The sequence below is a fragment of the Geosmithia morbida genome, assembly GCF_012550715.1.
Source record: "Geosmithia morbida isolate 1262 chromosome Unknown scaffold_13, whole genome shotgun sequence".
Classification (NCBI taxonomy): Eukaryota; Fungi; Ascomycota; class Sordariomycetes; order Hypocreales; family Bionectriaceae; genus Geosmithia; species Geosmithia morbida.
In genome coordinates, this window is record NW_023336200.1 from 146,880 (window position 1) to 172,852 (window position 25,973).

General features: G+C 52.9%; 8 protein-coding genes across 8 annotated transcripts; 4 read left to right on the plus strand and 4 right to left on the minus strand.

Annotated features, from left to right (window-relative positions):
* Positions 1-183: 183 nt before the first annotated feature.
* GMORB2_2401 (FAD dependent oxidoreductase) lies at positions 184-1,433 on the minus strand (the record flags this gene model as incomplete). The annotated part of the gene is made up of 3 exons (XM_035464381.1): positions 184-638; positions 699-1,321; positions 1,399-1,433. The coding sequence occupies 3 exons, from the start codon at positions 1,431-1,433 to the stop codon at positions 184-186; spliced, it is 1,113 nt and encodes a 370-aa protein (XP_035319567.1).
* A 1,241-nt stretch (positions 1,434-2,674) lies between these two features.
* Positions 2,675-5,179, plus strand: GMORB2_2402 (uncharacterized protein; the record flags this gene model as incomplete). The annotated part of the gene is made up of 1 exon (XM_035464382.1): positions 2,675-5,179. One exon carries the CDS (start codon positions 2,675-2,677, stop codon positions 5,177-5,179), a length of 2,505 nt encoding a protein of 834 aa, XP_035319568.1.
* Positions 5,180-5,656: 477 nt separating this feature from the next.
* GMORB2_2403 (GRIM-19 protein) lies at positions 5,657-6,285 on the minus strand (the record flags this gene model as incomplete). The annotated part of the gene is made up of 4 exons (XM_035464383.1): positions 5,657-5,705; positions 5,800-5,952; positions 6,039-6,145; positions 6,235-6,285. 4 exons carry the CDS (start codon positions 6,283-6,285, stop codon positions 5,657-5,659), a joined length of 360 nt encoding a protein of 119 aa, XP_035319569.1.
* Positions 6,286-8,555: 2,270 nt separating this feature from the next.
* On the plus strand, positions 8,556-9,671 carry GMORB2_2404 (Sterol desaturase/sphingolipid hydroxylase, fatty acid hydroxylase superfamily; the record flags this gene model as incomplete). Its single annotated transcript, XM_035464384.1, has 1 exon — positions 8,556-9,671. One exon carries the CDS (start codon positions 8,556-8,558, stop codon positions 9,669-9,671), a length of 1,116 nt encoding a protein of 371 aa, XP_035319570.1.
* Positions 9,672-10,405: 734 nt separating this feature from the next.
* On the plus strand, positions 10,406-12,715 carry GMORB2_2405 (para-aminobenzoate synthetase; the record flags this gene model as incomplete). Its single annotated transcript, XM_035464385.1, has 2 exons — positions 10,406-11,644; positions 11,720-12,715. 2 exons carry the CDS (start codon positions 10,406-10,408, stop codon positions 12,713-12,715), a joined length of 2,235 nt encoding a protein of 744 aa, XP_035319571.1.
* A 795-nt stretch (positions 12,716-13,510) lies between these two features.
* GMORB2_2406 (Zn-dependent amino- or carboxypeptidase, M28 family) lies at positions 13,511-15,139 on the minus strand (the record flags this gene model as incomplete). The annotated part of the gene is made up of 3 exons (XM_035464386.1): positions 13,511-14,041; positions 14,110-14,305; positions 14,364-15,139. The coding sequence occupies 3 exons, from the start codon at positions 15,137-15,139 to the stop codon at positions 13,511-13,513; spliced, it is 1,503 nt and encodes a 500-aa protein (XP_035319572.1).
* Positions 15,140-17,038: 1,899 nt separating this feature from the next.
* GMORB2_2407 (necrosis and ethylene inducing peptide) lies at positions 17,039-17,773 on the minus strand (the record flags this gene model as incomplete). Its single annotated transcript, XM_035464387.1, has 1 exon — positions 17,039-17,773. The coding sequence occupies one exon, from the start codon at positions 17,771-17,773 to the stop codon at positions 17,039-17,041; it is 735 nt and encodes a 244-aa protein (XP_035319573.1).
* Positions 17,774-22,966: 5,193 nt separating this feature from the next.
* On the plus strand, positions 22,967-25,317 carry GMORB2_2408 (ATP-binding cassette, subfamily B (MDR/TAP), member 1; the record flags this gene model as incomplete). The annotated part of the gene is made up of 6 exons (XM_035464388.1): positions 22,967-23,645; positions 23,728-23,894; positions 23,964-24,150; positions 24,230-24,486; positions 24,594-24,725; positions 24,802-25,317. 6 exons carry the CDS (start codon positions 22,967-22,969, stop codon positions 25,315-25,317), a joined length of 1,938 nt encoding a protein of 645 aa, XP_035319574.1.
* Positions 25,318-25,973: the final 656 nt, after the last annotated feature.

Consider the following 25,973-nt stretch of genomic DNA (forward strand, 5'->3'; position numbering starts at 1 on the left):
ACATTGATACTTTGTTTCCAGTTTCCAAGTACTACTTGCTCACCGTATGGCTTCTACGATCATCACGTATCATTTCCTCGTCCTCGCAGTGATCGGGGCTGAGGTATCCGTATCATTCCCGGACGTCAGTTTCCAGCCAGTCTTTGGATGCAATCGCAGTTCATATGGTAACTTCAGTAAGAACTACAACCTGGCTTTTGCACCAGTCGAGAGACTCTCCAGGGATAGAGCTGCCACATCAGCGGCAATCCCCCAACTCAACTCAAACCCCCTTCCACCGGCTCCGTAGGCATGTATCAGCCGTCGAAGTCCTGTGATGCTGGAATGCTGGTTCGGGGCGACGTGCTCAAGGTCTAGTCGAACTCCGCCCTCCCGTGTCGGCCTTCGGGCAACAATGTCACGGATGATGTTGAATCCTGTCGACTTGCCCACGTCGCCTCCAAGCTTGGAAACACCATGGACGAGGAAGTCCCTCGTAGCAGGGCGTGGAGCATCATCCCAGTCGTTGACATCCTTTGTGCCGCCAATCACCGTCCCACCGCCATAAAATCTAGGGATGATAAAATTCCAGGATCCATCATTGTTCTGCCTCGTGACGGTCTCGACAACGCCATCCAAGTCTGTAAGAGCGATCTGGCCTAGTATAAATGATCAGTGTCAGCAAAGTGATATATATGTGGTGCCATTGAAACTCCTACCTCTTGTGGGAAAGCATTTGGTGTCTCCGAAACCCATTCCGCTGGCGTTGACAACAAGACAGACATCCTTGAACAGTTCAAAGGCCTCATACTCGCTTCGAAGATCTCTCTTCAGAGTCGTACCTCCTTGGAATATGAACCTGCGTAGGAGGCTGGCACAGTAGAGAGGCGAATTGATGCAGTATGTATCGTATTCGATTCCCATCTTGACACCTTTTGGCAGCTCCGAGTCACCGAGTTGACGGTAGCCTCGTAGTCCCGATTCTTCGGTGAAGGAAGACGGCGTCTGGTGCCAGTACGCCTCATCTGGGCTCTCAAAAAGCTCCCGGCCTTTGGTGGGAGTGATGCCAGCCCATGGCTCCGCCGACGCCTGCTGCTCCAGCTTGGCCACGGTCTGTTTCAACCACTTTGCTTCCCTCTGGAGTTGGGGGGTACTCCCCGGTATGGGACGGACATGGGCTCCAGCCCACATGGATGCGTAGTCGGGCGACGTGGATGAGTGGTTTCCCGTGACAGCCTCGGGCCATTCTCGAGCCACGATTGCGACTTCGTAGGGTGCCTCCGCGCGGGCACGGATGCTATCCTGGATGCTTATTGCTGTCGTGAGGCCGAGGATTCCAGCCCTTGTCCCTCATGTAAGTACATTACATTGGTGTTCTGTTCCGGCTCAACTACGACCCTTCACACGGATTGAACTCACCCGATGATGACGATTTTGCGCTTCTCGGGTTCCATCTTCACAGGAGGCATTCGATGTACTCGAGGTTGTTTCGTTTTTAATCAAAGGTATAACGACGGATGCGTCGATTGAACAAGCACGACTAGGTGACCTATACCACGGCGATACAGATGATGCAGCGCAGCTTCATCTTCTGATCTCACTGAGCCGCGCTATCGGATGATGTTCTTCCTCGTATGTACGTACCATAGGCCCACTGACACAACGGCCAATCTGATAAATCATAAGGGCGACATCATTTTTATCGGCTCCGCTCCGGATCGGCCTTCGATGGCTGCCTCTATGTGCAGCAAGAGAGTCGAAGGAAAGGAGGTCGAAGGAATAGACAGGAAGTATAACTTTACGAGGTGGGATAGATATATATTCATTTGCAAATATCTGTCTGTATTTAGGAATCAGTCGCATAAAATCCCCCGGGTCGCATGAGTCCCGTGTCCTTAACTACCCGAAATCCTGTCTCATGTGGCACCAAGAATGTATGTGGATGACTAAGCAGTCAGAGGTTGCTGCTACACTCACATCTATAAGATAATCTCATAAATAGATTTCCTCTCCTTTTGAACGATTAGGCACTAAGACACACACTTATCGACCTGGGATGTACTAGTAAGTAGACATTATGAGGACGCTCCTAGCGTCACCATCAACGGTCTTGTACTTGAAGAAGTCGCCATCGAGACACTGGTCGATCCTGGAGTCGATAGGGGTTAGTGTTTGTCTAGAAACTCGGCCTGAGGCCATGTTTCATATACGATCGCCTGAAGTTGGTGATGCTTGACGCCGCAAAAGGGTGATTCACGTGATCAGCAAAGATGTATATCACGTGATCTGGCGCTTTTCTTAGGGAGAAGCGATGATCCCTGCACCTTTGCCCCGTCTTTACCGAATAGCGAAGCTTCTCCACAACGCCTCTGGTGTGGCGACCTATTAGGATAAAGACTGAAGAGCTTCAGGTCTCCCCATCTCCTTGTCTCTGTTACCATTGCCTTGTGCGTCGACCAACGGGCGCACTATCTTTTCTAGGACATCGACCGATCTCTGTATCCCCTATCTCTCTATTCTGGCGAGGCCATGACCTTGGCTGAAGCTTGGTCGCTCCAAAGCATCGAGAGCGGGGAAGCTGCCTAGGTGCGTTACGCGTGCCCCGGGTTGACTTGAGGAGGAAGACAGAAAGAGAATCCATTACTTACTCGGGAAAGGAACAGGCTGTACGACGGGAGCGAAAAGGGACGCCAGAATGTACACCAAAGTCGTTCACCTAGGCTCGCGCCTGCACTACCCCATCACCATCACCAAGTTGCTCAAATCGCCGGGAGATGCCATCAAGAAACAGGAGACGATTATAGAATACAAGTTTTCGTGGCGGCGGCGCATCGGCGAGGATGAGTGGGCCGACGAGACAACATACACAGAGTACGACAGTCCGGCCGAGGGCGTTCTCAAGGAGTGGAAGCTGGAGGAGGGCATGGTCATCAATGCTGATGTGCCGTGCATGACGGTCGAGGAGGCATGCGGTCACGAGGTCCAGATCCAGGGCCTCTGCACACTCTGCGGCGCCGACATGACCGAGACTGACTGGGCGAGCGAGGAGCGCGGTACCGACCGGGCCATGATCAACATGACGCACGACCAGACGGGCCTCATGGTAAGCGAGAACGTCGCCACGAAGGCCGAGCACGACACGCAAAAGCGCCTCCTGCGCCAGCGTAAGCTCAGCCTCGTCGTCGACCTCGACCAGACCATCATCCACGCGTGCATCGACCCGACCGTCGGCGAGTGGCAGTCGGACCCCTCAAACCCCAACCACGGCGCCGTCAATGATGTCAAGTCCTTCCAGCTCAGCGACGATGCGCCGCGCGGGGCCGCCAGTGGCTGCACATATTACATCAAACTTCGTCCCGGCCTTCGCGAGTTCCTCGACGAGGTTAGCTCCATGTACGAGCTGCACGTATACACCATGGGCACACGCGCCTACGCTCAGAACATTGCCCGAATCGTCGACCCGGATCGCAAGCTGTTTGGTAACCGTGTCATCAGTCGCGACGAGAACGGCAGCATCACGGCCAAGACGCTCCAGAGACTCTTCCCCGTCAGCACAAACATGGTGGTCATCATCGATGACCGAGCCGATGTCTGGCCCCTGAACCGCCCCAACCTCATCAAGGTCATGCCCTACGACTTCTTCAAGGGAATCGGTGACATCAACTCGAGCTTTTTGCCTAAGAGGATGGATATTGTGCCAACAGATACGACACCGTCGCCGACAACAACAACAACAACAACAGCAGCAGCAGCAGCAACGACGACGACGATGACGACGACGACTTTGACAATACAAACCAATGGCAAAACCATGTCGACGACGGAGGGGCAGAGCAATGATAGCAACGACAGCGCTACGGATAGAACCACGTCCGGTGGTGCTGACGCCAAGGTGGCCAACGCTGTCTCGCCCCTCGATGAGCTTGCCCGTATGAGTGGTGCTGATGACGAAGCAGCTCTCAAGGCCCAGACGGAGGAGCAGGCGAAGACGCTGGAGAAGCAGCTCAATGAACGACCCCTGCAGCACATGCAGGAAGAGCTGGATAAAGAAGAGGAGCAGGGCGAGGCGATTGGCCAGGACCTGGTTGCGTCGCAGCCGCGCCAGAATCTGCTCGTGGACGATGACGAAGAGCTCATCTCGCTCCAGGATCACCTTGCCGATCTGCATAGCGCCTTTTACGAGACGTACGACCGCCGAAGGTCCGAACGCAAAAAGGGCGAACCCAAGCACAACCCGGGTGACAGGCCTCGACGCCACTCCGTTGACGACGGCGTGGACCTGTCGCTGGTGCCGGATGTGGGCGACATCTTGGACAATCTTAAGTCAAGCGTTCTCGAAGGTCTGGTGATAGTACTCTCCGGCTTGGTGCCACTTGGTGTGCGAGTCGAGGAATCGGATATAGGCATACAAGCGCAGAGCTTTGGTGCACAGGTCCTCGACAGCATATCGAAGCGTGTCACGCACCTGGTGGTGTCGTCGGCGCGACCGCGCACCAAGAAGGTGCAACAGGCGGCCAAGATATCCAGCATCCGCATCGTCAACCAGAACTGGCTGCTCGACTGCCTGAGCCAGTGGCGCCGTCTAGACGAGAGCCCCTACTACATTGGAGTGTCCGGCGTCGACCGCGAGCGAGGCCCCGGCGACGACACGACGGATGGGCCGTCGGAGGGTGAGGACGAGGGCATGAAGGATATGGACGACCTCAACTGGGCTGAGGCCGACGACCACGAGATCCAGGAGCTGTTGGGTATGGACACGGATGAGGATATCGACTTTGACGACGACGACGACGAAGACGGTAACGACGGCAATGACGACGATAAATCCTCTTCGTCGCAAGCAGCCGAGAGCGAGAGCGGTAGCGACACCGAAGGCAACGAGTCAGACAGCAGCAGCGACAAGAAGCAGGGAACAAAGCGGAAGGCCCGGACAGGCGAGGGTGACGGCGTCGACTCTGAGGGCGAGAGCGCACTAGCCAAGAAGCAGCGTGTGGCTCGTAACCGCGGTGCATCGGGACTACGTTCTGCCGTCATGGCCGATGACGAGGACGTCGCTGAGGACGCCGAGGACCAGCCAAAATCTTCGGGTCTCCCCACGCCGGGCGGCGAGTCGCAGAAGCAGGATCACGACGATGGAATTGACGAGGATGATGATCTTGAGAGGGCGTTGCTGGCTGAACTTGAGGCTGCGGGTGATTGATCTGTACTATCTTGTCCATGCATGTCGTTCTTCTTATTCCTTCTTCTTGTTCCTTCTCTTTGTTCTATTAGTAGGGCGTTTTGGCTCTTTTCGTCAATCTTCTCCTTTACGTTCACCCTTGGTAATTATTACTATTCTACTGTATTTATCTGGACAGCATGTTGAGAGCTGGCGTCGGTATTGACAAGTATTTTCAGTCGAGCTGCTAGCGAAGAAAAGGCATACATGACCATTGCGTTTACCGTTGCGTTTTACTTTTTGTATTGTTCTGACAAGCGGAATAGCCGGTCGGTCTTGTGCCAATGAGTTGTCACGTATAACAGAGGCAATATAATCGGGTTGACCTTGCCGACGTAACTCTCCGATTTAAACAAAGGGAATCTCGGGAACCCATTTCATTATGTACACGTGCAACTACCGTGGCTACTCCAAACACTTGTAACCCCGGTTTCGCTTCGCTTGCTTGGCCTCCCTTGCTTATTCCTGGATGGGCTGGGGAGTGACGGCGTACGTGGGCCTCACGAACCTATTGGTACGAGCAGTCAGCATCTTTCCACCATTCCACACACGCAATTCTGACCAAGAGAGGACGCAAATGCAGGGGAGGGGAAAGGACTGACCTGTCAGTGTTGTAAACCTTAATATTGTCCCCGATGAGTGCCTTCTCACGAGCCTGATCGGCCCAGTGCCTGCGAATCTGGTCACGGTCCTCCTCTGCCTGGAGGAGAGGTGTGAGATGGATGCGAGCCCACATCTTTTCGCGGCCAAGTTCGCTACATTATACACCAAACGTCAGCTCCCGTCTGTCCACGTCTTTTCTCCATCCCTTGCAGCAGCGTGCCCTTGAGTGAACACATACTTGACCTCGCGCATGCCAACAATCAGCCTGTACCAGCCGTAGCCCATGATGGCACCCATTCCGAGGAGCAAGGCGCCCGGACGGAAGCCTCTAGCTGGGAGGTTACGCTGGAGAAAGTGGCCTTCTGTCAGTGATTGAATGTTTTTTTTATATCTTGCTTCTCCGCCATCATTGTCGTAGGCTGTCGTCGTCGCACCTTGTACTGGACGGGTTCGTACCCGCCCTTGGGGGGCATGTCCTGAGGCATGATGGGCAGTTAGGTTCCGTTGTCGAACGGTTTCGAGAATGGATTCAAATCAATAAATCAGTCGAGAAGAACGCCGCCGTCGTCTTCGTCGTCGTCATCAATCCCGATGGCACAGATACGGAGGAGTTGTTTGATCGGATGATGTCGAATGATTGAGTGGTTTGCTGAATGAGGAGGAGCCAAGGCAATGCTGACTACATACGAAGTGCATTACATAATCCAAATTGCGGGTTGAAAGGGCAGAAAAGTGGAGAAGAACCCCAAAATCTCCAAATCCCCAGGTTCCTTCCCTCCACTTAAACTGCGGGTATTTCTCACCAAAAAACATCGTGATCCACCGACTTTCTGGGGCCCCAGGGATGCGGTCGAGAATTCTATTTTTTTTTTGTTCATTCGAAATCCGATACTTTCACGACTGATACTCATTTGATGCCTGTGTTGTACGGGCCATTTGTTGATGCTGCTACTGATCTCCCCCCAGACAGAGACAGCCACCCAGAAACATGACCATTGATATGACGCGAACCGAATCGATTTACACACACACGTGCCGATTCCACTATTCACCATCATCGGACATGGTCGAACGGGACCTAGAGACTTCCCGGGTCTCCGCTCCGAGCCTGTCTGACTTTACACGGTACCGGCCCGTGTTGGCAGGTCTAGCCTAACTAGATGGGCTGGTCAGCAAGGCACGACGATCATCATATGCGTGTAGACCTGTCAGTGTGTTAAGAGAAAACAACCGAGGGCAACTTGATATTTTGAATGAAAGATATGCTTTGTTGCACTGCCTCTCTGGCCACGTCCCACGTGCAGTACCAGACGCATCCTGCGGACGGGGAACGAGAGGCATACTCCGGTCCCGACGGCCCATGATAGCTTGCGAGAGCTTGCGAGCTTCGCCTCAACGATGCCATGGATCTTTGACGCTGATCCCATTCACCCTGCAACTGCGTTGAGGCGCCCTGTTCCCCCAAGCGAGCGAGGCTGGTCTAGAGATCGATAAGCCGACATCGCAGATCTGGAGTACACACTGTACATTTCCACTGTTCTAAGGTACGGGGTCCTCGCTAGAAAGATCCTTTGTGCGTGGATACTCGATTGATGGCGTCATTGGAGAGATGCGATACAGACGATTTGACTGTTGTAGGAGGTAACCTGCCGCCCAAATAGGCAAGCAGTTCGTCCCTAGAGACGCAACGGGATGGTTCGTATGCACAATCGTACGAGAGCACGTCAGTACTATGAAGACTGGTCGGCGGGTTTCACTCCCCCGATGCCTAGTCACCCAGGGTTTCCCTTTTCGTCTTTGACATCAGACGGAAACAGAAAAACCAGCAGATGATAAACGTCTGCAGAACGCCCGACGTAACTGCCAGCCGTCACATGGTTTTATAGCCGAGACACGTACCAACCGTCTGGACTCTGGGCAGGTAGATGCCACCAAGTGTTTGCTTTGTACCCTGCCTAGAACACCTGCGTAACAGCCTTCCCAAGTCAGGAACATGAGCGAAGCACCGCGGTTTACTTCGAAACGTCAGGGGCCTTCTCTCCTCACCCCACGCGGGAAGCCCAGAGGATCTGCTGAGTCTGACAGCCGGATATGAGGACGATGCAATGGGGCACCGCCAACCTGTACAGGAGGGTTACCCTTGAAAACTAGGCTCGCAAACTAGGACTTAAAAGAGAAATAGTGAAATTCACATTCTTGATCATGATTCGCTAGGCAAGCACCACGACGGGGCTCGCCACGAAGAATGGGTTGTATTGCGACGTGAGTGCATAGCCGGCACATTTTACGGTAGAGTAATCATGCGAAGGAATGTTACTGACGCCAAGCAAAATGAGGACGAAGGACGAAGAGACGCACATGCTATCTTGGATGACTGGCCTGATGTCCATTCTGTAGCAACTAAAAATGTCTTGCCAGCCTACCAGAGCTAAGTTCTCCACGATCTTACGATATTCGTAGTGTCCAGTAGATCCCCGCCGGACTCAACAAATTTCGGGACATATGATGTGGCTCGATGGTCATGACAGCATGTGATTACCTCTTTTACAAGATGCAATGCGGAGTATTCTGCATTTGTGGGGGGAGGGAGAGGGCTATCATGACATGGGATATATAAGGGCCTGTATACCAAGTTGCATGAACCCTGGCTAACAGATTGTTAACTCACCGTCACTATTCTTGTAAGTACGACCTGGCAACTCCGTATTCATCCTATTCTTCGGCAACGACAGTCCCAGGGATGGCGACTACAACGATGGCAACAACAGCAGCAGCAACATCAGCAACGACAACGCCAAAAAAGGCCATGACGCCAAAGCCAAACGTGCAAGACTCAATGAAGTCGACTTGGAGGACAAGCCCCAAAGAGAACTGGAGCCTTGCTCACCACATCATCGACTTTTTCAACGCCTACCCAGTGGATATCGACAAGCCGGTCCCCGTCCATGACAAGTCAGACCCTACACCTCACATGTCGGACATAGCAGTGGTGATATGGGTCCTGTTCTACGCCCTGATACCGGTATCGATTCATCAGGCGTGGCTCAGCGTTACCGGATACGAATCTATAGGCCGGTTCGCCCTCTTCAACCTATACTTTACGGCCTTCAACTTTACCGTTATCCGGGAGGTGCACGTGCTGCGACGTGTGGGCCACATGACCGGTTTCCTGGACGGCGACGAGCATGAACGAGACGGTATTCCCGACGTGGGAGTCGCCAAGGTGGCTGCAGCCCTGTACAAGACCACCGGCTCACGCATCGCGCTGTCTATCCTGGTGTCGTACGATCCGGCCGAACCGCCCACGGAGGTCATGAGCAATCCCAAGTGGTGGGCGTGGCTGTTCCTGCAGATTGGCTTGTACTCTGTCGTGCTCGACTTCTGGTTCTACTGGTACCACCGCGCAATGCACGACGTCTCGTTCCTGTGGAGGTACCACCGCACGCACCACCTTACCAAGCACCCCAACCCTCTGCTGTCCGCCTACGCGGACCACGAGCAAGAGTTCTTCGACATGGTGGGCGTGCCTCTGATGACATGGGCCACACTTTGCGTCATGGGTATCTCCATGGGTTTCTACGAGTGGTGGATCTGCCATCAGTTCATCGCCTTCACCGAGGTCTTTGGCCACAGCGGTCTGCGCCTCTACGGAGCCCCTCCCTCGACGTTTAGCTGGCTCCTCAGGGCCACGGGTACCGAGCTCGTCGTCGAGGACCACGACATGCATCACCGCAAGGGGTACAGGAAGACGCACAACTACGGGAAGCAGACTGGTATCTGGGACATCTTGTTCGGTACCAGAGGGGACCGTATCGAAATGGCCAAGGACAATGTCGACCGCGGCCAAGCCATCTACATTCCCATCTTCTAGGGGAGAGGCCGGATATCTCTACGAGGTCACGGGGAAACAAATAATACCAAGGAGAGGAAACGGGTTGAATTTTCGTATGATTACGTACATGTACGTGTACCGAGCGTATGCTAGTGAGGATTGGTTATGATGTGGACTTCTCTTGTTTTTCATGTGGGCACAGAATGGGATCGAAATAGTCGAGTTTCGAGCTTCAACAGTATATTGACGATGAGGGATACATTTCACCGCAGTATTTCCTCTCACAGGTATTATTGATACGAAATCATCTCATCTCTTGGTTGTAAGGTGTTGATGGATGATTCGGCTGTCATATATTATTACAGATTATACTTGTAAAGGATGCACGTGACACGTGTCCTGTGGAAATATGCAGCCACCGCATGATACAAAATTTACACCAATCGACTTCCAGACTTGGCATAAAAGGACCCATCCGACGTATGAAAAAGAAAGAAAAAATTAGAGCAAGTCCGAGTCATCCAAGCCATGAGACAATATATTCGCCGACTCCAGCACATGTCAGACATGATGGTCATCTGGATTTAGACATTCTTGTCTGCCATCTTGCTCTCATACTCGCTAGCCACCGATGTGTGGTCTGAAAGATCATGCTGTCTGAGGGGTCAACAACCCTGTCTACGATCCACTCCATCTGGATATTGAGACGAGGTACTGGTACACGACAAGGTTGACTCAAAGTGGGTGTGAGACAAAGAAATACTGCCGAACAAATGTGTTCCCTCGATCGGGTAAACCCCCGACAGCGCATCCTCTTCATCGACGCCTTTGACTCCTTCTCCAACAACATCATCGGACTTCTGGAACAATACCTCGACGTCGACGTGGTAGTCGTCCACATTGACGATCGAGAGGCCTCCCGTAAATTCACCACTCTTGTCGACGAATTTGATGCTGTCGTCGTAGGCCCCGGTCCCGGACACCCGTCTAATCCGGACGACGTCGGTCTGATTGACCAGGTGTGGCGACTGGAAGGCCATCATGAGATACCCGTTCTGGGCATCTGTCTGGGCTTCCAGTCACTGTGTCTTTCGCAGGGGGCGAATGTGAGTCGACTGGCACGCGCGAGGCACGGCATCGTCAACAGTGTGGCGCACGGTGACTGCGACATCTTTGCTGGTGTGGGCAGTCTCCGCGCAACACAGTATCACTCGCTGCGCGTGCAGGTTGCGCCGCCTGCGCAAGAGGAGCCCTTCTGGTCTCCCACGGATGCGTGCCCCCTCATGATCCCGCTGGCATGGGACCTGGATGACAATGTCAACGGCCCTATTCTCATGGGAGCCAGACATGCTACGAGACCGCTCTGGGGCGTGCAGTTCCACCCAGAGTCGATATGTACGTCTGATGAGGGGCGGATACTGCTCCAGAATTGGTGGTCGCATTCACAGAGATGGCTCGAGAAGAGAGGCAGGAAACGGTTGCCTGTGACATGGTGCGCCAAATCACCACTGCCGAACGGGACTGCGACTAGATCAGGAGGACATGCTCTGGCTCAGGAGCTGCAGTCGGACAAGCCTATATCTTTGCTCTGGAAGAAGCACGCGGTGCTATCTACCCTCACTGCACCGCGCCTTGTCGAGGCCCTTGGACAGACTCGGGGGCGGGATATCATCGTGCTCGATTCACAGGGCCACGCATCTGGCCGGTATAGCATTCTTGGTCTCGTGATTCCGGGAAGAACAGTCAAGGTGACATACAGGGTATCGTCACAGACGCTGCAGTACGGAACAGAAGGGGGCAAGACGACAACGGCTCAGCTACGCTCAGTGGACGACATATGGTCCCTGTTTCAGGAGGTTCTCGACAGGAACAACCCAAGGAAAACCCAGCCAGCAGCGTCTCACGGCGGGCCATTGCCAGATGACAGTCCCTTTTGGGGTGGCTTCATGGGCTACCTGTCCTACGAGGTCGGACTAGAGACGATTGGCGTGGAGCCGCATCCGGCGAGCGACGTAGCAGATGTCAACATGGCCTTTATCCACCGCAGCATCGTGATTGACCACAAAACATCAAGCGTTTATGTACAGTCCCTATTTTCAGACGATGAGTCGTGGGTCGACGAGACAGGTCGACTAGTAAGCGAGCTGCGACCAGAAGACGACGTGAGAGCAGACACGGAAGCGCTGCTGGACGAAGCGCTGCTGGACGAAGCCCTGGCCCGAGCAGACACGACACGACCAGCCGAAGATGCCTACCGGGACAAGGTGCTGCAGTGCCAAGGATACCTTTCATCTGGAGACTCGTACGAGCTGTGCCTGACAGACGAGACGACCATGGAAGTACCACGCGATAGCCTGGACGGGTGGGCACTGTACCGGCGACTGCGGCAGAATAACCCTGCGCCGTTCGGCGCCTTCATTCGACTATCCGGGACGACAGTCGTGGGCAGCAGCCCAGAGAAGTTCCTCAGCTGGACGCGCACGGGACACTGCCAATTTCGACCTATCAAGGGCACCGTGAAGAAGAGTGCCGAGATGACGCGCGAGAGGGCCCACGCCATTCTATCCAGTTCCAAGGAGAGGGCGGAGAACTTGATGATTGTGGACCTTATCCGGCACGACCTGAGCGGCGTCGTAGGTGCGCACAACACGTCTGTGTCCAAGCTCATGGTCATGGAGGAGTACGAGACGGTCTACCAGCTCGTATCCGTGATAGACGGCCGCTTCGATACCGGATCAACCAGCGGGATCAACGTCCTCAAGGCCTCCCTACCTCCGGGGTCCATGACGGGTGCTCCCAAGAAGCGCTCGTGTGAGATTCTGCGCGACATCGAGAACCGGTCTCGTGGCATCTACTCTGGTGTGCTGGGGTTCATGGACGTAGGGGGAGCAGGACAGTTCTCCGTCGTCATACGTACCGCCGTACGAGGGGAGACGGACCCCGAAAATTCCGAGTCGGACACCTGGCGTGTCGGTGCTGGCGGAGCCGTTACTATACAGTCTACCGATGATGGGGAGTTTCACGAGATGGAGGCTAAGCAGTCGAGTGTTTTGGCATCGCTTTTTCGACGGAAAGATGCATGACGATTTTTCTCTTTCAATTTCAACAATAGATGGCGTCTTGTCTAAGGGTTCCTTTCCATTTTCAATTTTATCTCTACTCTCATGCCTCTAGTTTTTTTTCTTTCTGTTTCACTGTCAGGAAAGGAAGACTACGGCATTCAACAATAGACAGGTATTCAACAACAGATAGAATAGATACCAACTTCAACAATGATCTCAACGACATCTGTAAAAGAGTGTTCCCCGTCACAGCTCCTAAATATCCAACTCTGCACGGCATCACCATGGCACCTCTATTCGCTAGAATGCCAGCTCGACCTAATTAGGAAGGATTAATGGCGAAGTCTCTCAACAAATCCGGTATGGTGTAGTGGCTAACATTTCGCGCTCTCATAACCTGAGGGAAGATATTCCGCGGAGCCCAGGGTTCGATTCCCTGTACCGGAGTTTTTTTTTCTTGCTCTGCTCATCTTCTAACCTCTATGGCTTTAATCTCTCTTTATCCTTTCCTTTTTCTAATATACTATAACTCTGCTGTTTTCTCGCCGAGACATTTGTCATCATATCATCTACAGGTATATATACATACGAGTGTGTATCGCCCTGAAGTCTTTGCCTCAGCCCAAGAACTCGTATAAATTGTTATCTGGTGCAATTTGTATCTCGTAGAATCTCGTCATAGTTTTCTCATCACCCGTTTTATCGTCATTTTGGAAGACAAAGCTCCTTGACCCGCCATCAAAGAGACATCACGCACACATACCAGAAACACACCGCGCCACCCATGCTATAAAACCACAACTCTACAATCTGAAATCAGATGGAAACGGCTCCTCCGCAGGGTCCAGAATGACTGTGTCCAGAAGAATGAGCATTGGCGATGGAGCGCCTCAGGTTCAAGGCCCTGGAGTGCATGTCCGACCAGCCGCGCTTGGAGACGTCGACGGGAGCGAGGCCATCGAAGCTGGTGGCGTACTTGGCTACAGAGTTGGCAATGCTCTTGGTGTTGAGGAGGAATGCCTCGAGGTTGAGGTTGTCGATGGTGTCTCCGACGGCGTGGTAGTTGACGTCGTAGGCCACGCCGGCCTCACCGCCGAAAAGCTCGGCCTCCTTGCTCGTCTTGACGTCTTCGGCGCCGGTGAACAGACCTCCGGATGGGATGCCGTTCTCGATGAAGCCGGCGTAGTCGGAGCGGCCGCTAAACTCGGAAGGGACAAATGGGGCGCCGTTGGCCGTGAAAAAGTCCTCAAAGTCCTTTTCGATGGCGGCTGAGCCGGCGGGTCCGGTCAGGTTGAAGGCGTCACCGTCGCCATCATAGATTCCGTAGACGTAGTTGGGGCTTGCAATCTAATCGTATACATGTTAGACACTGTTGCTTCCTGGGGATGTGGAGAGAGCAACGAGTGAGCCCTTACCATGTCAAAGTTGAGGTAGGCGCGGATCTTGGCCAGCTCAACGTCGGACGAGTTGACGGACTTGATGTAGTGGTACGAGCCTAGGAGTCCAAACTCCTCAGCACTCCAGAAGCCGAAGCGGACAGCGTTCTTGACGCGGAACTTGGTGAGGCCGAGAGCGACATCGAGAATGCCGACAATGCCGGAACCGTCGTCGCTGCATCACGTTGGTCAAGATGGGCTTCCAAAAGGTGTTAGATGTGGGATGAACTCACTTGATTCCAGGACCAGCGGGGACCGAGTCACTGTGACCGCCGAGGACGAGAACATTGTCATGATCACCCTGCTTGGTTTCGGCAAGAACATTGTAAGTGACGCGCTCCTCGTTGACAGCATCGACAAAGAGGGTAGCCTGGATCTCCCCTTCGACCTCGAGCTTGGCGATGAGGTCCTCTCCATCCTTCTTGGAGATGCCGACAATGGGAGCATAGTCACCGCTGACGGAGCCAAGCGTTCCGGCGACCAGGCCCTCCTCATTGTTGTAGACGATGGCACCCACGGCACCGGCAGCCTTGGCAAAGGTGGACTTGGCACTGAACTGGCACTCGCCTCGGGAGATGAGGGCAATGGCACCCTCGACCGCGGTCGGGTAGTCGGCGCCGGTGCAGCCGAGGTTGTTGACGAGGACGACCGTGGCGGTAGCGTTACCGCTGGGCGTGTACGTCAGGGGCGCGGACTCGACACTTGCGCCGTCAACGGTCAGATTGCCGTCGGCGCTCGAGTACGTCTCGGTGAAGGGCTGCTTCACGACGTCGTAGTAGCCAGTCTTGCTGAGCGTCTCGTAGATGAAGTCGACTGTGGCATTGTGGCCTGTACTGCCAAAGGCGCGGTGTCCGCCATTCTCATCGGCAATATCCTGGAGCTTTTGGGATGAGGCTACGAGGTTGTCGAGCTTGACCTGCTCCTGTAGCTTGTCCGACGTGACGTAGGGCTTGGCACCGACCACGGTGGGCAGTGCCAAGGCGGACGCGACAATGGTACTCGTCTTCATCTTTGGCGATTGAGCAGCAGACAAGAAGGAAGCTGTCCGAGACGAGGAGAGGAGATTGACGTTCTAGGGTTGAAGGTGAGAAGATGGTAGAAAGAGACGGTCTGCATCGTTCAAGATGTATATATATATATGTGTGAAGAAAGGAAGGGAGGCCGACTCCCCCCCCCCCCCCCCGCCTCCCCGCGACATTTCTGTACCTGGAACCGCTCTGCACTGTCGTAAACCCGCACTCTTATCTTGCAATCGCACAGTTACCAGGAAGGCGACCCAGTAGTTTACCAGCATCTTGACGCATTGGCCAATGAGCAAGACATCGTCGTTCTCAAGGGCGGGGCCGGTGTATGCTTCCAGTTAAGCATCTTCCTTGGCCTGGATACGATACGCAAGCCGAACTGCCTAATGAGGAAACGTCAATGTCGGTCAGGTCAGGGACTTCTGTGTTTGTCATGGCCAATTGGCCGGAACGGTATCCCCAGTCTGGGTTGACTGTTGATAGTCGTGTCGGTGGTTATCATCTAATACTCACAGTTGCGTGATCATTCGTCCCTTTTTTGTGTATGTACGTGTGTATGGTTTTTTTTTAAAAAAATAAAATAAAAATCTGGGTTGTATCGCCATGTTTCTTATTGCGTGCTATCTCATGTAGAATTCGTTAGGCAATGTCAGGGTTTTTTGTTTCCCACCAATCCGGATTGCGACGTATGCAACTGCAGGGGAGACATTTTCGATCCGCCAGACATATTGGACGCCAAGAGGTCTTGGTGACATCTTCGCATGCATCACCATCACCCGAGGTCATGCGGGGAGAACTTTTGTCGACGGTGAAAGGATATTTGCATCAATTCAATTTCTCAGTCGTCAGTATCTGCAACCTTGTCGCGTCATCGACTCAATGTACATGTATGTTAGTCTGTACATCTAGCTGCGGGGATTAGGGATTTCTTCTAGAATATGCCAATCTATGTATACTCTCGAATCTAGTCCGGAAACAATCGATGGCTGGGCTGCATGTCCAGAAAGACAATGGCGTCGATCGTTTCAATGTCTCATCTTGTCTTCCCGAGTATTTGGGTGCGCAGGTTAGACCTGGGATCAAGGGCAGAGTATATGAACTCCCTCTCGCCTCCTCCCCGAGAGAGACCTCATATATCAAAGTTAGTGATAAGCAAAGCACACTTGTGCTCAGTTGAAAGATTGTAACTTCTACGTAGATAGTAAAAGATGGCCTCCTCCCTTTTGGGTTGTGATCGAGACGGCGCAATATCTAGCGTGAGACTTTGCCAGATGTAGCTATGTACCGTTCTGTTGTAAAGTTGCATGCGGATCATCTACCCATTCATCAGAAGGGTGAGAGAAGGTTTTGATCATTCATATTTCTGATGACACACATACATCTCTATACTACTCTACGGAATCTCTCTTGCTACGGTAGCATCGGCTGGGTGGCCAACATGCCCTCGCAGAAAACAACTCAGCGCTCACCTCGGAAGTTCTTCACTGGTCAGACGACGTTTACGTATCTACCGAGGAGAGAAAAGCAGTCAAGACAGACGAGTATAAGTATATATATATGTATATTTATATATATGTCCTATCATTCTGTATGTGAATATGCATATGTACAGGTAAACGAGTGGATGAAAACATGGTAAAGGATAAACAATAACAAGGCAGATCGACAGGGTAAAGGGAAAAACATGAGTTCAGGCTTATATACTTCAAGGTCTGAGAGTTGCCATCTCCCAAACCACCAGCGCATTGGACGACAACGCAATAGTGATGCCAGATCACCGGATCTTTCGCTGAAGCTCGTAGAGCTCAGATGAGGATCAGACACAAGCCGATCGCAGGCGAGCCATGTCACGGACGAGGGGGTACATGGTCAGCTACGACCCCCATTTACTGGGCAGCCTTGTCCAGGTTGCCGTCGAAGGTGTCATCCTTGAAGGGGACGGTGGCGGAGCCAAAGTCGGCGGCGCTGAGGCCGTCGCGAGAAGCCTGGGGGATGGCATCCCAGTCGACGAGGGGGATGTCGTTGCCGAGGGTGTCGGTGAACTGCAGCTCGTGGTTGGTAGGGAAGTTGGTGAAGTACTCGACTTTGAGGCGGTCACCCTCGCGCTGAGGGGTCGTGGTCTTCTTGTACTCTCCGTGGCCCGAGGCGCCGGCGCTGACGAGGTTCTGGGCGCTGTCGACGAAGACGACGACGTTCTCCCAGTCGTGACGGTGGGACCCGGTGGAGACGCCGGTTGTGGGCATGTCCTTGGGCATGTACCAGGCGTACATGATGGCTGTCTGGTCACCGCGCGTCTTGGCCCTGACGTAGGTCTGACCCTTGGATTGGTCGCGGCAGCCACCGGTGGCGCTGCCGGTGTCCTGGAGACCGCCGCTGGTGTTGCCGTCGGCGTCGACGGCGGGGTAGGACTGGCAGCCGTGGGCGATGTGGAGGAAGGGCTTGAACTTTTGGATCACATCGGCGAAGCCACCGGCCTGGACAGTCTCGGGGAAGGTAGCGACAGCATCGTGGTTGATGACGTCGCGAGCCTGAAGGCTGGACGGGGACGTCTCGACGGGAGCGGCAGAGGTGGCCTTGATGGCAAGGCTGAGAGCCAGAGCGAGGAACGACTTGGTCTGCATGATGAAGGTGAGGGATGTAGAATGCTGAATGTTGGGCAGTAGAGAAAAAAAGAACGTTGGAAGTTGGTGAATCTATCGAGAGAGTGTGTGTAAGGTAAGGACTTGTTGGAAGCTTCTTGGCTGATGAGCTGAGGATAGGAGAAGAGAAAGCGAGTGTAGACGAACGGCTGGACCCCCTTATATAGATGATTTTGCCGGCCGTTCTTCTCTCGTATGTTCCAATTCGAGATTCGGGATATGGAGTCTTGTCGTCGTCGTCGTCGTCTCGGTCGATCACTCGGGGTCGTGCAAGGTTCCGCCCTGGCACCTGGGATCATAAAAGATAGTATTTTTAGCCTATTCGTTACTGTTTAGGAGACACCCCGAGCAAGATGGAGAGGAGACAACTCATGAGGGGGAATACGAGAATCGAACAACGTGGTTACTTCCGCGGATGTCAGTTCATGCGCAAAGACGATTAAGCAACCCCAACCCAACCCAACCCCCCCCGGTCCCCGGTCATACAGCTACAGCTAAGCGAGCGTATAATAACGCGTTTCAGACGGCAGTTGACAAAGCTACGCAAAGCCCCATGGCTATCTTTGCGGGGCCCGCATGGCAAAGTGAAGGGACATAATGGCTCAAAGACATGCGAGATACGGCGATATTTTACGCAACGGTTGAGTGTAACTAAGCATTTCACTGCAGTCGTCCTCTTACCTCTCTTTAACTGCGAGAACAAGTTCCCAAGGGGCCTCACCGGTTAGTAGTTACCTAATAGTTACCTAGCAACGAGCAATATGTACTAGACCCGCAGAGACCCATAATGAGACAAAGATAGCTTTTCCTTCCAATAGCTACAGAGTAGACTCTCCCTTCTCTCCCTTCTATCATCCTTATCGTTCAATAAAGTTATCAAGGCTACCGAACTGAACCAATTGAGGTCAGCCCGTCACGCTACTCGTATCTGTTCAATGTTCTCATCGAAACCAAGCGATCAGACCAGTCAAGGAGCCCAATCGCTACTTGTCAAACTCGTCTTGTAACAGTAAAGGGAGACAGAAATGAACAATGGAACCAATATACGGATACATGCAAGAATGCCATAAGGCCAAGAAACGTCAAAACGGTGCCAAGTTCACACTCGCCAGATGGTAGTATGCAACTGGAACCGAGACGCCAGGCGTCGGACGTTGAAGCCACAAAGCGTCATGCGATACCGCATAACCCCTTAGTGGGGACAATTTAGCTGTACATGTATAAATTCATAGCATGAATTGATGCTACCGAATATGCATAAAGTGTGTAATTGGAATGCTCTAAGCCATACATGTACATCCGAATACGTCGTATTGCTTGTTCTCGGCAACATTATGGGGGCCGGATCAGCCCTGAGAATGCTTCGAAGGTTCCTATTGTTTTAACTTGGAGCCTTCTCAAACTTCTCAAACCCCTGCGCCCCTTGGGGTTCGGATATCGCTGTCTTGCCATTACGGCGCCCTACATATACGAGTAGAAGATCATGACCCTCTGCGAGGCGCCAAGCCACAGGGTACAAGGTATTGATTCCTCATTTCTGACTCCTCGGCATCTTCGGGTCGGCAGATCTTCAGCAATGCCGCGAGAAGTTGACATTACGTTGTTTGGTTCCTGTCCACCGGGGGGGGGGGCATGGATGGGCATGGATGGGCGGGCATATTGGAGAATGGCCGGTTGAGTACCAATTGGCAAGGAATTTCGAGTAGAGTAGAACCGGTAGAATGTGACTTTGAATATTATATCATGTTACAACACCGCAAGTGTCACCATTCGGAGTAGACTACTACAATACACCATATACACCATGCACGGGCCGTATGTTCGATCATCACTTTTCCTAAAGTTGCACGCCGTCAAGACTGTCCTGGAGAAGAGCATTTCTAATGAAGGATTGAAGGATTAGATCCAATGCCCCGGTAGGCATAAAACGACCAAGGGGCATCTCAAACAAGCGGGAAAATATGGGTACCTGCATTGACCTGTACATGTCTCGTGCTTGCGATTTTTTCGGTGGGATAACAAAGTCTTCCTTTTATGGGGGGGGGGGGGGGAGGGACAGTATTCTCAAGACCATCCTGGAGTTTGGCAAGGATGTCAAAAGAGACAGATCTGCATGATTAGGAGATGGAAGACGGCGGGTGAGAGAGTAGGGCTAGACATATTACATGGAGACTAAAATAGTACATGGTGCAGTCGATGACGTCGAACGAGGGGAAATCAGGATAGTCAGAAATCATATACTACATGTAGATTCTCAACCTCTACCCGGAGTCTAGGGCAGAAACAGCCTTCTCCTCCAGCATTGTAATATATAAAACTCTCCCAACAGGGCTCCCAACCCTCCAACTGACGTCGGCACTTTCTCCCACCTTTTCGTCAAGCCCTGGTAGGTGTGAGGTGGGGAGCCAAGGTCTATGCCCAGGGAAGATCATTTTGATCGACAACCTGATATTGACACCCGTGATACATCGGTATCCCACTCGTAATTGAGGGAACTACGGGGTTCACGTGAGGACGGAAATCACCGAGTCGACAAATGCCGCCATAACATGGAGAGATGCATGTCTCACAAGGACCCTTGGAGCAAGCATGGTCGAAAAAGAAAATGACACAGGACTAGCGGACATGGTTCCAAAGTAGCGTCACATCGGAGAGTGAGTGATACGACGACTGGAATCATTCTCAGGTGCTGAACGGGACACACGGGACTATCCAACGGAGCTTCCCACCTCGCCTAGCAGCCGATCCTCCCCTCCCATCGCGTGACTAAACTGCAGGTTTAGGTTTAGAGAAACTCGACACAGGCTGAAACCGGAGCCCAGGAAGCATACATATGTTTTAAAGTCTGAGTTGACTTGCAGTTCTCCAAATCTGTGATATGTGCCGCCAGCCTGTAGTTGGAGTACATGCTTCAAGCTTTCAACCTTAGCTTCATGTCTCTGCGTCTTGACGCATGTCTTTTTATATATACACTCAGCTATTGGCTCCTCTCTGCTGGTGAGAGTGCATTGTCCGACCCATCCCCAGACTATACTTAGTTCTCTTAGTAGCTGTGGGTGCGTACCAGCTGCGTGATGATACATTAATGTGTGTTTACGGTCCACAAACCCATTCCCTTGAATATTCATACCCAGTTACCGGTAAATTGTTCTGAATTTGGTACATGTCTTCGTTCTTTGATAGTAGAGAGTGAAAGTAGAGAGTCCTCTACATCACTAAAGATGAGTTGACATCTTCATGGAGTCGTTTTGTTGATGTTGTATACAAGACGAAAGCAATGACTACACTGCAGACCCCTCTGACTATCTTATCCTTTCCTAGAGTTTCTCAGCTTGTGAAGGGAAGGAGGCCAAAGTGCACGTACTTATAAGAGGGAGATATTGAACTCGTCGGCAATGGAACCATGGAATCCAGTCTGAACAGCTTACCCTATAGCAGCTACAGCACTTAAAAAGCTCTCACACATTGTCATCATCCAAGCGCCGAAGCATGAAAGCAATTTGGCGCAGTGGAAGCGCGCCGGGCTCATAACCCGGAGGTCCTACGATCGAAACGTAGAATTGCTAGCTTTTTTTTTTTTTTGCTTAGTTTTTGTGCCTTATATAATATTCTCATGCTAAAATGAAAGTGTAGATAGTGCCACAAGTAGGTGGGACCAGCTCTAGTTCAATCGAGTGACAGCTACCTAAAATAAACAACATGATGACAGGACGAGACAGTATTGCTATTTTATTCTCTATAAAGTCCATGTCTAGGGAGTTTTGGTTGAAAACCATCATGTCATGTCGCATGTCGCCGTCGCCATAATCATCGTCATCATCGTCATCGTCAATGCCCCCCCCCGCCGCCGCTCGTCCTCGAAGCGAGCAGGACTTTATGAGCCAGCAGCAGCAGCAGCCCCAGAAGAGGAGCTCTAGGTTTTCAACCGCGCCGATCAGGGGCCGAAATGTTGCTCAGGATCTATTTAAGCTTTAGTACCTGGGTGGATTTGAATTTGGGAGCGTGGCCGTCCATCCATGGTGAGCGCGTTGACGATATCCTCTGTCATTGTGGTTGTGTGATGATCCGTACTGTGAGTACGCCTCATTCACGAGTTGGAACCTTTCGTATAACAGATGTAGACCATTGTTTCCCGGCATCGTAATCATATCATATTACCGCGCATACAGTAAGCGCCTGGACTCCAAACGGGAACCGTCGACGCTGAGAAACACCCGGAATGAACAGTAAGATCTTACACCGTAAAGCCTTCCCCGCTCTACGCCCGACGACGAACCAGAATATCCAATGGCACGAACGGTCGGCTGGTAACTATTGGTAATATCGTTCTTCATCTTGGACAAGTCGAGACAAGTTGGGATTTAACCGCATATTTCTGCACCGGCACCTTAGAGTCCGTCGAACACTTGAGCTGAAATTGCACCGGCCACCGGCCACGGTTCTTGTTGCTCCGTTGCCTCTCTCTCCACTTTGCAACGGGCCTAAACCCGGAAATAAGACGATGGGTTCGAAATGAAGTCTGAAACGGTGGAGAAGACAGGACACTCTGCGACGGTGGAAGGTGACCTGGCCAGTCTATCCTTGGAAGGTTCCCGATCCGATGCACCGAAACCAGAGGAGATGAATGGTTGGAATGCCTACTGCGTATATCCCATGGTACCAACGGTAGACCTGGGTTTCCGGTTGTCGACGTCCACAGCGAATATTCCGATATGCCGGTTCGTACGAGTACACCCTGGATGCCGTTGGCCTCATCGCAGCCATGGCCTCGGAGTCGGCATTGCTCTGCAGAACCTCATTTTCGGCAGGTTTGTCACTGTTTAGGGTTACTCGACTGCTTCACTCTCAATATCCCGGCTGGAAAGGTGACAGTCTAGTCGTAAGTGATGTCAACGAAGGACCCAAAGATGTATGTATTGCTGCTCAACGTCTCAACAGGGCCAAAGCAGTTCAGGAAAGAGCACAATCGTCGGTCTCCTCGAACGGTGGTATAAGCGGACTCTGGCAGCATCACACTCGATGGTCGACCCCTGGACAGCCTGAACCTCGAAGTGGCCGAGGACAAACGCCCGGCTCGTCCAGCAGGAACCCGTTCTCCTCCAAGGCTCAGAGTACGACGACATCTGCTATGGCTTGGTCGGTACGCAGTGGGAGCACTTGCCGCGCGACCAAAAGATGCAGCACGTCCAGGAACCTGCCCGCCTCGTCTTTGCCCACGACTTCATCCCTGACCTCCCAAACGGCTACGGCACTGACATCGGCCAGCACGGTAGTCTGCTGTCCGGTGGCCAAAAGCAGCGCGTGGCCATTGCACGCGCAGCGGTGTCTCGGCCCAGCGTCCTCCTCCTTGACGAGGCGACCAGCTCTTTGGATCCTCACGCCGAGGGTGTCGTCCAGCAAGCTCTGGACCTTGCTTCTGAGGGCCGCACCGCCATTGTCATCGCTCACAAGCTTGCCACTATTCACAAGGCTGACAGCATTGTCTTCATTACCAAAGGCCGCATTGCCGAGCAGGGAACCCACGATGACCTCATGACCAAGGAAAATGGTGCCTATACCTGCCTTGTCAAGATCCAGAACCTCACCATTCCCGGCGAGAACCCGCAAGAGGGTGGGATCACTTATGCCGACGGCGACTCTATTGCGGAGGCAAGAAATGACCTTACCGAGGCGGCCGAGATCTTAAGCAGGTACCCCATACTGGTGTGCGAGCATCTCAATGCCCAGAGGGACCGCGGCAATTGCGAAAAGCACAGGCAGATGTCGTTCCCGGTGGCCCTCTGGCATCTGTTCAGGAGTAGCCCGGCACTTGGTTGGGTGTACTTTTGCCTCATTCCGTCCTGCGTTGCAGCTGGTACGTCTTGTTCTTCTCTCTTCCACATCACACGAGTATGAAGCGATTTCATTGACACACACACTTGCACACAACATAACAGCTGGCGCCTCGGTCGGACAAGCTATCCTGACTGCCAAGACAACTGACGTCTTCACACTATCGGGAGATGCCATGACGGACAGGGGTGACTTCTTCGCCACAATGTTCATAGCGCTAGCCGGAGGCTGCGTGCTAGTCCACTTTGCCCTGAGCATGATGGCCAACATTGTGGCCCAGCACCTGTCGCACACGTTTCGCCGCCAGGGGTTTGAGGACATGCTACGCTAGGATCTACAGTTCTTTGACAAGCCCGAGAACAATGTCGGCGCGCTGACGGGCAGGCTGGACAGCAACCCGCAGTCGATCCTAGAGCTGATGGGCTTCAATATCGGTCTCATCATGATCTGCGTCGTCAACGTCGTAACCTACAGTATCCTGTCCATCGTTCACAGCTGGACGATCGGTGTCGTCATTGTGTTTGCTGGTCTGCCACCTCTGCTAACGGTTGGGTGGCTCAATATTCTCTTTGATGTCAAGCTTGATAACGATATGTCCAAGCGCAGCGCGACCAGCGGATCCATTTGCCTCCGAGTCCATATTGGCCATACGCACCGTGTCGTCTCTGGCCATTGAGGATCTCATACTCAACAAGTACATGGAGCAGCTGGCCACTACGGTCAACAACCCAACCAAGCCCATGGCGGCTATGGTGGTGTGCTTTGCTTTGACGCAGGGCACGGAGTACTGGTTCCACGCTCTTGATTTCTGGCACGGCTGCCGCCTCCTCAGCACCGGTGATGTCACCATGCACAGCTTTCATGTCCGTTTCCTTTTGAGCCACGCGACTTCGTAGCTATTCCAGCTCTCGACGAGCATGACTAAGGGGAAGACGGCAGCAGATACCTCTTCTGGCTCCACAATCTCCAGCCCACGATCTGCGAGACACCAGAAACCCAAGATAGCTGCCCGAGGTTGGGAGACCCTATTTCTCTGGAAGATGTGCGCTTCTCGTACCCGCTGCGACCGGATGCACCTGTGCTGGAGGGTGTAGACTTGGAGGTAGGGTCGATGTCTCCTTATTGATCCCCAGGAGTCTCCAGGAAAAGACACACGAGTATGCTGACAGTCCTGACAGTTTGAAAAGGGCCAATTCGCCGCCTTTGTAGGTGCCTCTGGTTGTGGCAAGTCCACCATGATTGCCATGCTGGAGCGCTTCTACGACCCATCGACCGCCAACATCAACGTCGACGGCTCCAACCTGTCCGATCTCAACCCACTCAAGTACCGACGAATCGTGTCGCTGGTTCAGCAGGAGCCGACCTTTTCCCAGGGCACAATCCGGGAGAACATTGCTCTAGGGCTCGAGGGCGGCACCACGACCGCCGAGGCCAGCAAGACTGTTTCAGACGCCCAGGTCGAAGCCGCTCTTCGCGCCTCCAATACTGAGGATTTTGTATCATCGCTGCCGGATGGTATGGACACGGCCACGGGCTCGAACGGTACTCAACTGTCTGGTGGACAGAAGCAGCGCTTCGCCATCGCCCGATCGCTCATCCGCAGCCCAAAGATCCTCCTTCTTGACAAGGCCACTAGCGCCCTCGACACCGAGAGCGAGGAAGAAAGTTCAGGTTGTGCTAGCCGAAGAGGTTAAGAAGGGCAACCGCATCACCGTGTCCGTGGCACATCGTTTGTCTACTGTAAAGGATGCCGACGTTACTTGCGTCTTCTATGGCGGCCGTATCGTCGAAAAGGGCACGCACCCTGAGCTTCTAGCACTCGAGAGAATATATAGAGACATGTGCAAAGCGCAGAGTCTTGACTGAGAGATACTGGAAATCTCTTCCGAAAATGATCTTGTATTCGTATCCACTCTCCTGTTTTGTTGTTCTCTTTGTTCAGGGAAGGCGCCATGTCTGTCTCCGACTCCTGCTTATCTTCCGAGTGGGATCCGGAAAAACTATTGTTCCGGCTGCACGTGCATCATCTGCCGTTCTGCATCCTACACATAGACAGCCCAATCTTGGTATTTATATCGATACTATTCAGAAAAGACGATATTAATTCCCATCTACCATTGGCGATCGTGGTTTCTACAGCTGATTCCCCTTTGCACGCCGGGATCTGACTAGGAAATCCTGTAGACCCCGTTGCCGCCATCCTCATTACTGCTTCCGTCGCTCGACAGCCTCACGACCCAAGACGGACTCCCCCGTTTCAGATACTCGCCAAGACGAACCGGTGGCTGGATGGGAAGTGGGGTGTACGAATTCAGCGGCAGTCATAACTCATAACCACCCTCCCCAATTG